Source organism: Sciurus carolinensis, chromosome 13 (assembly GCF_902686445.1).
Source record: "Sciurus carolinensis chromosome 13, mSciCar1.2, whole genome shotgun sequence".
NCBI lineage: Eukaryota > Metazoa > Chordata > Mammalia > Rodentia > Sciuridae > Sciurus > Sciurus carolinensis.
Window position 1 is genome coordinate 4,782,881 of NC_062225.1, and position 14,932 is coordinate 4,797,812.

General features: G+C 45.0%; 1 protein-coding gene across 1 annotated transcript in view; it reads right to left on the bottom strand.

The window, feature by feature from the left end:
* The window catches only part of Acoxl (acyl-CoA oxidase like), a 296,158-nt gene that overhangs the window by 94,123 nt on the left and 187,103 nt on the right, over positions 1-14,932 (bottom strand). Inside the window, 1 exon segment of the mRNA XM_047522545.1 lies at positions 8,150-8,261. Within this exon segment, the coding sequence (XP_047378501.1) occupies positions 8,150-8,261 (112 nt within the window).

A 14,932-nucleotide genomic window follows, 5' to 3' on the forward strand; every position in this document is an offset into this window, starting at 1 on the left:
TGAGGACCAGAACACCGAGGCACCAGAGGACTGAACTGCCAGTTACATTCTTGCCTCCCCTGCCATTTGCCCTGTCTGCCATTTTCCTATCAGATTTTCCCCCAATAGATCTGTCTAGATATCAGTCATTTCCTCCCTCCTAGATTGCCCAAGGGACTGCTGGAAGATTGACTCCTACTGTCCCCAGGGATGTTTTACCCATTGTACATATGTTCACAGCAGATGCTCAGAGGATCTATTCTTAACACAGATAGTCACCACCACACACCACATACTCAATTTAACTAACCCTATCATGGCACAGGAATGTTGGATGTGCATGAGACCGGGCTTCTCTCATCTCCTGGCTAGAGCCCTGGACTTTAACAGCTCTTTGACTTTCAACAGCACCCCCTCAGAGTAGGCGGATATCACCCCAAAATTATCAGGAGTGCCTCTCTTCCAATTTGCTTCTAGGGGCATATTGGCATATCTTCCCATGGAAGTCACCCTATGGGTTCACTAGAAAAAGGAATGTGCTCACAGGAAGAGTGCTGCTTCTATGCCAGCCAATCAGGAATTTGTAAAGGACAAGATCGAACGGCTGCAGGAGGATTTGGGGAGGAGAAGGAACGAACTTACCCGAGGATCTTTGTGGCCCATTTTGGGCTAATTATGGCAACTTATTCTCCCATTTTTGTCCCCCACTCCTTATAATTTCCATCATACTGGCCTTTACCCCCTGCACATTGAAATTTGTACAAAATCAGATTCAAAAAAATTTTTTTTTCTAATCAGACTATTACTCAGCTTGTATTAAAGGACTATCGGAACCTCATAAAGGAAGAATCCAAGCCTGGCTACAAGTGCACTCCCCAGTGGAACTATCCAGTCCCCAACCCCCACCTGTGCAATGATATCTCCCTCCCCTGAATCAGCGCTACACCCACACCTCGCAGGAAGCAGTTACTGAAGATGGATCCTTCACCCATTCGCCCAAAAGGGATCTTTTTATAAAGACAAAAATGGGGGAATGAAGGGACAATGGGTTAACAGGGCTGCAGCCATTACTCCCCTGCCATTTTACTTCTGCCATTATTCTGCCCCCCAACACACACCATTTTACAACCTAGATTGTTAGCTCACGCAGTCATTGGTCAGATTGTTAGCCCACAAAATTCCACTCCTGAAGAGTAGCTCCCCCACCATTCTCTCTCTCTCTCTTTCTCTCTCTCTCTCTCACCCTTCAGGGCAGACACTCTGCTTGTTTGCTTAATAAAATCTCGTGTGAGTTCCTGCATCTGGAGTGGTTTTCTGGGTGCTTTCACAGTCAGGTTCTAGGATGTTCTGTGAAGGGCTGATCCAACATCTCTAAAGTGAAATGTACTTTTTAAAGAAAATTCCAGAGCATTACTGAAGTGCTAGCAAGAAAAGCAGATTTCTGAAGCTCATTCATATTTTTTAGCCTCTTTTATTTAAAGATTCTGAACCAAACCACAGGGTTATTTTTAGGGGAATACAGAATTCCAGAGGAAATCACCCTGCCTAGGGCACCAGACTCTGTTTGGGTCAGATGTTCAAACTGCTGAACAGAATCATTTTTTTTTTTCATGATAGTCCAAAATAATACAGGTGGAGAGACACCAGTCTATAGCTAGCTGAGCAAAAAACTGGGCCAGAAATAAAAATGAGAATATAGAGGTGCACATTCTTTCCTCTTAACTTCTCAGGTGTTGTCTTAGCACATATTTCATTTTGTCTTGGGCTAAAACTAGATGTGACCTAGCTCAGCAGAAGCTTTGCTTAACAGTGTCTGTGGTCTTCCCACACCCCAGCCCTAGAAAACTGGACTCAATGATATTTAACTGCATTGACAAAAAAAAAAAAAAAATAGTTACCTCAATGGCAGTAACTAAGAGAATTAACATGAGTGCAAGAATTATAGCTTTTTAAAATGGGTTTTTACATGTCTCATCTCATTCCCTCCATGCAGCGAGTTTGTATTGTACTCACTCTTATTATCCCAAATTATAAAGGAGAAGCTGCAGCTCAGAAGTGGGGAAACCTCATTGATTCTAAAACCCTCACTTTTTTCCCCCACCACACCACATGCCTAATGTTTATTTTATACTCAGAAAACATATCCATGTGTGTGTGAAGGTTTTCTTCTCTCCAAACCAGAAAACAGACACTTAGGAAAAAAATAAACAACTGCTCTTCTGGCGGGGAATAATTATAAGTAGAAAATATACTTCTGAATGTCGAGTTAATTCCAGTGAGCATCCAATACTTTGCTGAAGTAGGATTAAAGCAGATTTTCTACAGTGGACTTATTTTTCTAGGATAAATAACATGAATGTATGAAGAGAATATGATACATCCCTCAAGATAGAAAGTTGGAGAAATCATGTTTTAGCAAAATAAGTATGGAGAGATTTAAACCCTGATATGGTGCTGGGAAAATACAATTTGGTTCAACATTTGTAGGGAAAAATTTGGCAGTATATAATGTCTAAACACTGCACTGTTGAGCATTCAGTATGACACAGTCCATAATTACTGAAAAACAAGGAGCATCGGAATCCTGTGCTATCATGTTCTTATTGGCATGAAAGAGCATCACACTACAATATTAAAAGGAAATATTGGTTTTGAAAGAGTATAATCCCATTTATAGTTTGTTTTGAAAAATGTGTGTATCGATGCTAATTCCCAAATCATGTTTGGTTTGGGATGCTGTATTCATTAGGTATGGCTGTGAAACAAATTAGTTCCAAATTCAGCATCTTAAAATATAAAAGACTTTCATTACCTCACACAGTCTCAGAGGGTCGGAGCTGGGGTTGGGCTGGGTGCTTCTGGCTCAGGTTGTCCCATGAGTTACAGTCAAGCTGTTGACTGTCCAGGTCCTTGAGGGCTCTGAATGTTTGACTAGGGCTATAGGACTTTGGGTAAGAAGCCCTGCCACATGGGCTGCTCATGATATAGTTTCCCCCAAGATGGGCTATGGAATAGAGAGGGAGAGAGGAAGAGGTGGAGAGAAGGATGGAGGGAAATGAAAGTCTGAAGACAGAGAGAGAGGAAGAGGAGAAGGGAGAAAGAAAGAGAAACTAAGGCACAAGTCTTTTATACCCACTCTTGGCAGATCCCCTCATGTCTGGTGTGTTCTAGCATTGCACAAACCAATCTGGGTACAATGTGGGGACAATACCAGGGTTTGACTATCAGGAGGCAAGATCTCTGAAGGCCATCTTGGATCCTGGCCATCATGGCTGACCCTTGGGTCCACAATAATTCATGTTCCTCCAAAATCACATTCACACCTTCCCATTAGGGTTTTATACCATGATAGTATTAGTTGAAAAACTAGAATCTCATCATCTAAATCCAGTCTAGTACAGATAAGCCTCCTCAGGCACCATTCCTTAGGTAGAATTCCTCTTGATTTGAATAGTCACTAAAGAGGCAAGTTAGCTGTCCTACACACAGCCAGCATATAGTGGTAGGACAGGACAGGATAATTTCTCTTGTTCTAAAAGAAGGAACACAGGAGTTAGTAGTCCATTGAAATTCCAAAATCATGCAAGAACTCAAAGAGACATATAGGTCTTTTTGCACAGGTCCAGATGGCTCTCCATACCTCAGAAGGTATTAATACTATTATCAGCCATTACTTTTCCAAAATAACTAAGTTAGAATTATATCCAACTAAAGGAAGATTGGGGACATCTTAGAATTCCAATGACCAAAAACATAACTGAAGGCTCTGGTCCCAATTCCCTAGTTACAGAAAAGAATATCTGATTGGCCCAGGCTGATCAAATGATCATCTCTGCTCCAATCCAAATGGTTCCTGTGCTAAGGAAAGCTGAAAGCACATCTCTGATGAGAACAGTGCTGGAAATTTCACTAGCGGGGGAAGAAGAGTGCTGGCCTCTCAGGTCACAGAACTTCTGGGCAAGTCCATAGAGTCTTCACAGCTGGCATTAAATGAGTCTGTCCCATTAAGAATCAGTGGGGTGGGGTACCATGGTGCACATCTGTAATCTCAGCAGCTCGGGAGGCTGAGGCAGGAGGATTGAGAGTTCAAAGCCAGGCGCAGCAATACCAAGGTACTAAGCAACTCAGTGAGATCCTGTCTCAAAATAAAACACAAAATAGGGCTGGGGATGTGGCTCAGTGGTTGAGTGACCCTGAGTTCAATCCCCAGTGCCCAACCCCCCAAAAAAATCAGTGGAATTTTATCTCTTGGTGTAAAAAGTAAATACCTTTTTTTTTTTTTTTAAGTAAAAAAAAATCTGAAAGCCGTCAGATCACTTTCCCTGGTTAGGTCCTACTCCTACTCAAACTCAGCGGAAATTTATTCTCATGGCTCTTGGCTCCACCCCTGGGCTCTTGGTTCTTCCTTCTGAGGCACCTTTCCTTTCTCACGTAAGGCAGCGTGATCCATGGCTGGGTGCTTTTCTCAGGCTGCTTCCAGTCTGTGGAGGCTGGGTGGCTCAGGGGCTCTATTCATTTTGTACCGTCTCAGCACAAGCTGAAAGATGCTTGGCTGATGCAATTCTCTTAAAAACTTTGTGCATTTCCTGTGAATCTTTGTAGAACTTCAGTCAATTAGACAAGAGCCGCATCACAGATCTCTTTGACACTACACTGCAGGAGTGTGGAGAAGTCTTGAGACAATAGCCTTACTCCTCCTAGAAGCTCTACAGTTGAGAGGGTCTGTGAGACATAGCCTTAATCTCTTCAAAGGGCCTTTTGCCTGACTGAAGACCTACCCTTGACCCTTCTCAGTCTTTAGAAGATTTTACAGCCACAACTTGGGCTTTACCTTTAGACCATGCCTGCCTGGGAGCGCCCTAGGTTATATTTTTGCTTTGAAGTCTTTCTCATTTAAAAAAAAAATCAACATTGTTGCTATTGGTTAAATTATATCTTCTAAAAAGATATTTTGAAGTACTAATTCCCAGTACTGATTCCAGTACCTGTGAATGTGACCTTCCTGGCAATAGGGTCTTTTCAGATGTCATCAAGTTAAGATGAAGTATTTAGGGTGGGCCCTCATTCAATATGACTGGCATCCTCATAAGAGACAGAGGGGAGCAAATGCACAGAGGGATGGTCGTGAGAGGTAGCACCAGGACAGCAATCTGCAGGACAAGGAGAGAGGCCTCCAAGGAAGCCAACCCTGGACCTCCATCCTGGACTTTAGTTCCAAGAACTGTGAGAAAATAAATTCCTGTTGTTTAAGGCAGTCAGCCTGGGGGGCTTTGCTAAGGCAGCCTGGCCTGATACACCAACTTCCTGAAAATATCTCGTTATTATCCAATAGGTATTTACTCATCTTTTAAAAAGTATATTTCAGAATTATTTTTGTGACACATATGCCAATGTATATGTGGTCATTATATTTGTTTCTATTCAAAATGTATGAACTTAGATTTGTTTCTAATCTACTCTGACAGTGGGCACTTTACTGGGAGGGCCGACACCTCTTTCATCTCACATTTAAACCTAATCCCCACCTTCCGGGGTGGGAGCTGGAGGGACTTCTGCCTTTCCAGGGTGGAAATGCGTCCAAAGCTGCCTCTCCATGGTTTGCTGTAGACGGAACCAAGGGATCATATTGTAATGGAGTGTTGTTTTCAAGGAATTACCAGATCAGCGCAGGCCAAGATCAAAGCGCTAATCTTCTGGGGCCAGGGAGCCGGGTCTTGTACTGAGCCAAATTGGAGACAAAGGCCATATCACAATTAATGGGAAGCAGATTGGGAAGCAAGCCTGGAGAAATTCTCCAGCTGGCAGCCACGGGCGGTGGGGGCTCCCTCGACCTGTGCACAGGTTCACGCCAGCAGCTCTGAGGACACCCTTTCCCAGCTGTTCTTTGCTCTGCCTCTGAACATACAAACTTCTGGCCACTTATTTATCTTCTGTGCTTTGTCTTCCATAGTGATTTGGAAAATGAGCATCCCGTGTTCAGTATTCACATTAGCTTTCAATTTAATGAAATATATATATTAATCTGAGTTCTTTTAAATGTCAAAGTCAGAACAAAACAAGACCCTTTGATGACCCTACAATTAAAGTAAGAAATTCAGCAAGTCTTCACTTTACTTTTCATTTTATCTTAAAAAATAGAGTAGATCCAATCTATTGCAGAACCAGGTACCCAAGAGTTTTTAGCTCATGGTTTGTTTAAAAAAAAAAAAAAAGTTTTTAGCATCTATATTTTTAAATTAAGAAAAATTTAGTTGTAGATGGACCCAATAACCTGATTTTATTTATTTATGTGGTGCTGAGGATCAAACCCAGTGCCTCACGCATGTGGGGCAAGCACTCCACCACCAGCCCCTAGTATCTATATTTAATTTTGTAATTATTTTTTAAAAACACATATATGGGCTTCAGAGGAACCACTAATCCTTTTGTGACTAGACTTCCTTATTATTGACTTAATTTTGATTCTTTTAAGTGTCCAATGGAGTAGGTTTTTGAAGAATTTTCTAGGAAGTGGTAGGAGGGAAACTTCCTCTGATCACCTTCTTGAGTAAACTCTCACGCTCTGTCTGGTGCTTATGTGATATTCTCTCTATTCTGGATCTCAGGCTTTTTTTCCATTAACATCTGGGATGTTTACACACTGAGGAAATATTTTTCCATGATGTCTGTGATGGTCGTTTCTGCTCCCTTTGTTCAGGAATTTTCAGGAATATGTGTTACCACAGGTGGGATCCGCAGCCGTTTCATTCGGTGTCCATTCTTCTCCTGGCTCCTCTTCTGCTGTCTTGGGAGGTTACTTCACATATTGCCCGCCCTTCCTTCCCTCCCTCCCTCCCTTCCTTCCTTCTATACCAGGGATTGAACCTAGGGGCGCGTAGTCACATCCCCAGCCTGTTTTTATATTTATTTACAGACAGGGTCTCACTAAGTTCCTCAGGGCCTCACTAAGTTGCTGAGGCTGGCTTTGAACTTGCAATCCTCCTGCCTCAGCCTCCGGAGCTGCTGGGATTACAGGCATGTGCCACCTTGCCCAGCTACAGGCTGCCTTTTCTCCTTTGTTATTTCTGCAAACACAGCAATTTTGCTTTGATCGTCGCCTTCTCTGATGTCAGCCGGTGCCATGTTTGATGAGGCCAGAGTACATGCAGCCCTTGAACCCATCTGCTTGTGCCCTTGTGGTCTGGCAGCGCCTCACCGCAGATGCCTGCCTGGAGGGGGGACGGATTTGCAAGCCCGTAGCCTAGCTTTCAGCAGGTTCTCCCCCGGAGTGGCTCTGCTCCACCAGGACAGATCTCCACCACAGACTGCCTCCAGGACTCTCTGCCTCTAGAGGTTTTCTGGACAATACCCATCTCCACGTGTCCCGTTCCCTCCTCCTTCCTACCCCTCCGTGCTGGGAAACATGACAGTGTATTTGATCTAAAAAGAGGTGGACCACAGCAGGAGAGTGGCGGGGGCCCGACTCGGACCAGTCGGAATTCCTGTGCAGAGGGAGAGCGGCAGCCTGGCTCTGGGTGCAGCCCCCTAAGCCCAGAACGCTGGGCTAGGACAGAGGGCGGGATGAGCACAGCCTTCCCCTGGGGTCTCATTGTCTGTTTATGCTGGAGCAGAGTACAAGTGGGCATTGCTGGGTGGGGTGACCTTTCCTCCAACCAACCCTGCCAGCCCTGGGCATGGTAGACATTCCCTCTCGATTTCTACCAGTGCTTGTGCCAAGATTGATGCTTTTGTAGATTCGTGGGTGTTTTGATAGGAAATAGGGTGCATCTCAGACTAGGATAATGTTACCTTTCACGTTAACTGATAACCTTTTCCCTTGGAGAGCAACACAATTGTCATTCACATAGGACAATGACTTCTCAATTCCAATAGAGGTTCAAGAGGTCACCCCACTCCTCACCTCCCACGGCAGTCGAATGGCTGGTGGAGGGCCGTCAAAGACACTCAGGGGTTAAACGGGCGCTGGCTCTGGAGCGCAGGGCTGCCCGGCTGGGCCCTTCAAGCCTGTAATTAAGCTGACTCAGCCTCGGCTAAATTTAGCAGCCAGCTCTCCCCTGCTGGGAGGGGCCTCAAACACACTCAGGAGGGAGAAAGCAATCTTTACCTTATGATCTTTACCTTATCGTAAAGATAAGATACCGTATCTTTACTTTATCGTACTGATCTTTACCTTATCGTAAATCCTGGCCACCAAACCCCGCCGAAGAACCCTCTCGCGGAAGTCCACAGCTTTCAACAGAAAAGCCAGGTTACCAATCGCATCCATGTTAAATGCCAGGAAACTGGAGGAAAAACACAAGGACCACCGTTATTATTCTGGTGCCACCCAAGCATTTCATTTGAAAGAAATCGTGTTTTTCATTTTTTTTCCCACATAAAATAGTGTAAATACGGATCATCTCCCAACCCGTCTCTCACTGACCGCGCATGTGCTTCTCTTTAGTATTTTTCTGGTGAACGATTAGTTCTAGTTTATTCTATATTTTCGTTTGGTGATAGAGAGGTCATTGGGTTTTCTGTTCTTTCCACTGACTTGTGTCATAAGTAATGTCCGACGCTTTGTGTCGTCTTCATTAACAGTTATATAATTTACATCAAGTGATAATAATACATTCAACCACTGTTAAGTACGTATTGCAACTGAATATCAACAAATGTCCTATGTCACAAAGCATAGCATAAAATATGTTTCAAATCAGGAATTGTGCTACGTACTTTCTCTTCATTGTTCAATAGTCTCGATGATTCTCAGATGTGAAATTATTACCCAACGGATAGCTTGTTATGGTTTGGGTGTGAGGCGTCCCCCAAAAGCTCCTGTGTAAGACAATGCAAGAAGGTTTATTGGAGAAATGAGAGCCTTCACCCTGAGAGGGATGAGCTGGGGGGTACCTGCAGGCAGGTGTGGCTGGAGGAGGTGTCATGGGTGTGCCTCTGGGGTGCGCACTTTGTCATGGTGAGGAGAGCTCTCTCTGCCTCCCAACGCCCTGTTCTCAGCCTCTTGCCTCCACCACACTCTTCCAACCGGATGGCCTCCGTGTCTTGCCTCACTCCAGCCCTGAGGAATGGAGTCAGCCATCGACAGACTGAGACCTCTAAAGTGTGACCTCCAAAATGAACTTCCTCCTTAAACTTGTCCTTGTTGGGTCTGTTGGTCACAGCAGCAAAAAAAAAAAGCTGACTAAAACAGCTCAAGAAACCGAGGCTCAGTCAGATGGTGTGACGTGCGGAGAGCACACAGGCAGAACTCCGCCAAGCTCAGGCCTGTCCTGGGGAGCGCCAGTGTTTGAGAGAGAGGAGACCCCGAGGGCTTGGGTGAGGGCAGGGTAGTGTGCCGTGGTGATGTGACTGTCAGCGGGGGCGGGGGATGGCACATGCCTGTAATCCCAGTGACTTGGGAGGCTGAAGCAGGAGGATTGCAAGTTCAAAGCCAGCCTCAGCAACTTAGTGAGGCCCTAAGCAACTTAGCAAGAGACCCTGTCTCTAAATCAAATATAAAATAAGGGCTGGGGGTGTGGGTCTGTGGTTGAGCATCCCTGGGCTCAATCCCTGATACATTTTAAAAAAGAGCCATGTGACTATCTTCAGCAGGTAGCAATTTCCACTCTCCCCATTTGGCAAATGAAGAAACTGAGGCATAGGGATGTAAGAGGTTGGAGCACAGACTCAAAACTGTCACCCCTTGGGCTTTTGCCCAACCACCCTGCCTTCTGGGCTAATTTTGTGCCCCTTGCCCTGGAACCTTTCTGATGACTTCTATAGAAAGGTAAGGAGTTGGGTCTCACTTAGGGTCCCCAGAGCACAGCCACCTCTGGCCCTGCCTTTCCCTCACATCCTGGGGAAGCAAATACCCAAATCACAATACCCAAATAACTTAGACTCCCAGTCATTAAAAATTAAAAACTCAAGTAGCTGTTGTTGACAATCAGAGGCAAGAGAGAAACTTCAGGAAGCACTTCTGAGACACTTTTGACACAGTGCTTTTGAGAATGCCAAATCCTGAATTAATAATCTCCATGTGACAGGGAAGGCAAATGGAGGTGATTTATGTGGCAGTTTTCAGGAAATTCAAATTACCGTTTATATATGCTCATTTTGAATCTGGGCTTCAGACGGCTGAGTTCCTGCTTGCCTATTTCTCAGAAGGCGTAAGAACTCCTAGTTAACTGAAAAGCAGGTTTCCGTCAGTCTGAAACCTGGAAGCTGTGAACGCTGTTGTTAGAAACCGCCTTTGTATCTTGGGATCTTGGGATGCCCACTGCAGGCCAAACTGCTGTGCAGTAGGATCTCGCCCACCCAGCCCTACGGGTCCCAGGTCAGGCCCAACCACACAGGCAGCCGAGGGAACTTGTCCAGTAAAAAAAATGGGAATATAGCTAAAGGCAACCTCCTCATCACTGAGTTTTATAAGAAGGTCAAACAACTCTATATTTAAATAAAATTTAGATTATATGCAAATGCACATCATGGGTCAGGAGGGAAATGCAAATGAAAGCCACAGTGAGGTTGCACCAGGATGACTAATGACACGACGTCCAATGTCCCCAGGGACGTGGAGAGACTGGCCTCACACCTCTGCAGTGGTGAAGCGCTTCAGGAGAAACTCTCTCAACTTCTCATAAGACTAACAAACTCACATGCGATGAACGAGCGATTTCACACCTACTATTTGCCCAAGAGAGATAAAACAAGTATTCACGAAAAGGCTTATTCCAGAACGTCTGCGGCTGTTCTGCTTATTGGAATGGATCACCCAGAGGAAACATTTCAGGTGTCTACTCATCATGAGAGAACAGGAAATAAATCCCAGAATATCCATGACGTTAAAATCCGACTCAGCAATAAAAAGGAACAGAGTGACACCATGAAGAATCTCAAACAGGATCTTGCAGAGTTCCTGAGCCTGCTGCAGAGGCGGTGAGACTCTGTGTTCCACTTACATGAACTTCTAGGACAGGCAAATCTCACCTGCAGTGGGAAAGTATCAGAGTGACGGCCGCATCTGGGGTGGTGGTCATGCAGATTGACTACGAAGGGACAGAGAGAAGGTCCTGGAGTGATCGGTGGCAGACTAGACCTTAACAGGGGTTCTGGTTATGGAAATGTGTGCACTTGTCAAGACTCAGCGAGTGTAGACCGAACATGCGTTTCATTGCATGGAAATCCGGCGGCAGAAGGAAGAGAACCACAGGCAAACGCTGGAGCTGAGTGACTGATGCGCCTGCTGAATTATTTAGGGATCTGGTAATGCCTGACGTTTACTTTGGAAATGCATCAAAAGGAGAAGGTGAGTGGACGAGTGAGGTGCTGCGAGACCACATTTCGTCCGTGACAGACTGCCTATCTGATGGTCCCACGACCTGTGGAGCTGGTTCCTATGCCTACTGACGTCACGGCCATCATAAGGCCGCAGCGCATGGCTCAGGGACACTGGCTTAAACATACCTGCCACGCTGCCAGTCACAGGAACCACACGTTACCAGGTACCAATCCTAGATCATGGCAGGAAGCCTCTGGTACTGGCTTGTGTCCTTGCTACCCTACACCCTGGTGGTTATTTTAGGGTGCACGCTTGGAAAGTCAGCTGCTGTGCGGGTGCCCAGTCCCTCCAGCAGTGGCCTCCTGCCTCCTTGGTCACATCCGGACCTACTATCAGGTTCATGCAGTGCCCATGCAGTGTTCACAGGGCAAGGCTGCGGCTGTGGCGTTCCTCAGTGCTCGCCCCTGTCACCCAGGGGCAGGTGACCGTGGATGTGTGAGGGCGATTCAGCAAGAACGGTAACATGCCTGCAGTGGACTCTCGATGGAGTCCCCGCCCGGACGAATGTCTGGGTGCACCTTTCGACAGCACAAGCCTTTCGACTTTGCTGAACGTTTGAAAACAGTCACAGTTTGGAAGGGCCCATGAGTGCAGAAAGGGACCTGGACGTTCCCCAACACCCACCGCCTCTGTGGGGTCCCTGGGCTGGTGAGAGCAGCCAGGAAGACAGAGGCAGGGTCCCTGGGGAGGGTGGGAGGCAGCACTTCCTGGATGGCTGGGGCAGTGGCGCTGTCCCCAGGGCCAGGCCCCACCCCCCCTCAGAGCTGCTTCTGTCTAGGGCTGGCCTCTGACAAGCAGCACCTGTTCTCCCTGGGCCTTTCCAGAACCAGACTGACCCCCTCATACACCAAATGAGGGGCAGCCTCTGGGTGACTCCACAGAGGGCTGCTCACTCGGAGGGATTTCAAAACACCCCAAGTTCCCAGCTGGCTTTCTCCAGTCCCCTCAGGTGCCTGGCCCTTCCCTGGGTGTCGGCCCTGTGACATGTCCTACTGCTCTGCAGGAGTGCACGCTCCGCTCCTGGAAGCTGAGAGCCCCACCCTGTTGTGTCCAATGCACGGGGCAGTGGCCAGCGACAGGGAGTACTGCAGATGTGTCCAGCACGACACTTTCCTTCACATAGAAATCGGGGTAAGTAAAGTGTGGGGCTTTAAGTGGAGAAACACAGAGGGAGTGAATGGGTAGGCCCCAGACGTGTGGGGGAGCCATGTGTACTGTTGTGGAGGTTAATAATGAGACCAAAGTAAATGAGCTAGAACTTTCCAAATATTTACAATTGGAATACTGCCTTTGGCACAGCTCAAATCTATCCTGGAAAATTTGCTAGAAACATAGATTTGCATATGGGTGAGAGTATGTCATGTTTTCCAGATGAGGAGAACAAGCCCCACTCTGCTCTCTGGAAAAGAAATGAAAGAGCAGATGATTTGTGACCAGTTGGGGAACAAGTTTCCTGAATGGATGAAACTGATTCTGCTGGAGAACTGTGCTAGCCTTCAGCTCCTCGTATTCTGGAAAACGTTCAAACTAATAAGTTGGAGAGAAAACCATCAGTGCTATAAAGTTCCCACTCGGGGCTAGAAATATTTAAAAAGATGCATGGAGTTTCTACAGGGTGCGAGAACAAATTGAGATGTAAAACTAACAGAAACTGCAGCAAAGTAGTCCTGGGATGCGGGGGCTTGTTTCTTCAGGCTTAAAGATAAACGATGGTTCAAATAATCAGAAACCTGAGCAGCAATTTTTAAAGAAGAAGGAAGAGAGAGGGAACACGGCTTCTAAATTTCACTTCACCCCAACGGCAACAAAAAGTCCCATACAAACATTTATAGTATTTTCTGTGTTTTTAATCAGGTTGGCATTACGGTATTTTCTAATGAATAGTTCCTCTGGAAATCAGCTCAATACGTATGGGTTGTAGAGACTAATAATTTGCTTCCAAATAAAAAATAATGATTTTTTTAAGATGCACAAAAGAAACACAGTAAACTCTCCAAAAGTAGCATTTAAAAAGATGATATTTTTATGGGCATCAAAAGATGAAATAGAAAATAAGGTACAACAGAGAAGATCAACAAAGGGAACAGTTGTTTGTGTGAAAAAAAATAATGATAATAATAATAATAATAAACCAACACTCATCTGGTGAGACTGAGCAACAGCCGCAGAGAAAGGTGCTGGAGACAATTCTAGGAAGGACAAAGGGGACGCAGCCCACAGATCCAGCAGACATTCAAAAGATAATCAGAGAAGAGTGTGAAAACCTTTACACCAAGTGGATAAATTCCTAGAGAAATACAATTACTAAAACTGACGCAAGAGGGAAAAACCTAAACCGTTCTAAACTAATTAAATGAGTTAAACCGATAGTTTAAAATATTCCCCCAAGTGCAGATCATTTTCAAATAATTGAATTCTTCCACAGAATGAGAAACCACTCCCAAAGAAGCTCCAGGAGGCTAGTAAAACCTTGACACAGATCTTAAGGAGGGAAGTTTAAGAATGGAAAATTATGAGCCAATGAGTGGAGAAAGCCAAACGCAGGGAACAGGAAGGTGACAACCCAGCATGCGCACGCGAGGGTCTCCCAGCATGCCGGGTAGCTCAGCACTCGAAGGCTGACAGAGGTCACTTACCAAATTAACAGAATACAGAATATAAGATCATTTCAATAGATGCAAATTCATTGGAAAAATCTCATCCTCTAGTAATGACGGAAATGTGTTAGAAGTAAGAAATGGAGCTTCTCTAGGAGAAGTCAAGTGCATCTAGGAAAAGCTCCAGCAACAATTTTTAACAGTGAAACTCATTCTTTCTAAGCCAGGAACTAGACAAATGGACACCTTCTATGTCTACTTCTATTCCAATTGCACTGAAGGTCCTGCCCTCTGCAGGAAGACGTGAAAAGGATAAAAGAACAACAATTGGAAAGGAAGAAATAGAAAATCATGATTTGTAGATGGTTTGATTGCCTATGGGGGAAAAAAACCCCATAGAATCTACAGACACATTTAGAAGAAAAATATTTATAGTCATATTTATATAGAAAAGCCAACTGCAGCCAGGCACGGTGTCAGAAGTTTGTAATCCCAGCGGCTCAGGAGGCTGAGGCAGGAGGATAGCAAGTTCAAAGCCAGCCTCAGCAACTTAGTGAGGCCCTAAGCAACTTGAAAAGACCCTGTCTCAAATAAAAATTAAACAAATAAAAAGGGCTCAGTGGTTAAGTGCCCCTGGGTTCAATCCAGGGTCCAAAAAAAAGCAAAGCCAACTGCAACACAAAATTTAAAAATTTTCTTGACAAGAAAACAAAGATAAAGTGACTAATAAAATCTCTCAAAGGATGTTCTATGTATGGGTGAAATTTTAAAACCCTGAAAGATTCTGAGAAGACTAAAATCTTTGAGAAAAAAAACTTTGTTTTATTTACAAAATAAATAAGAAAGGTATTTACATGTCAAATTTCTGCAAAGCCATATATTGACTACATTTCAAGAAAAATTTTAGCAGGTTTTCAAAACCGTGGTAAAATAAACATATCAAAGCATTTGTCATTTTAACCATTTTGGTGGATATTTCAGTGGCCACCTCTGTTCGTCTCTAGGACTTTGCCACTCAAAACTGAAACCCTGGCTC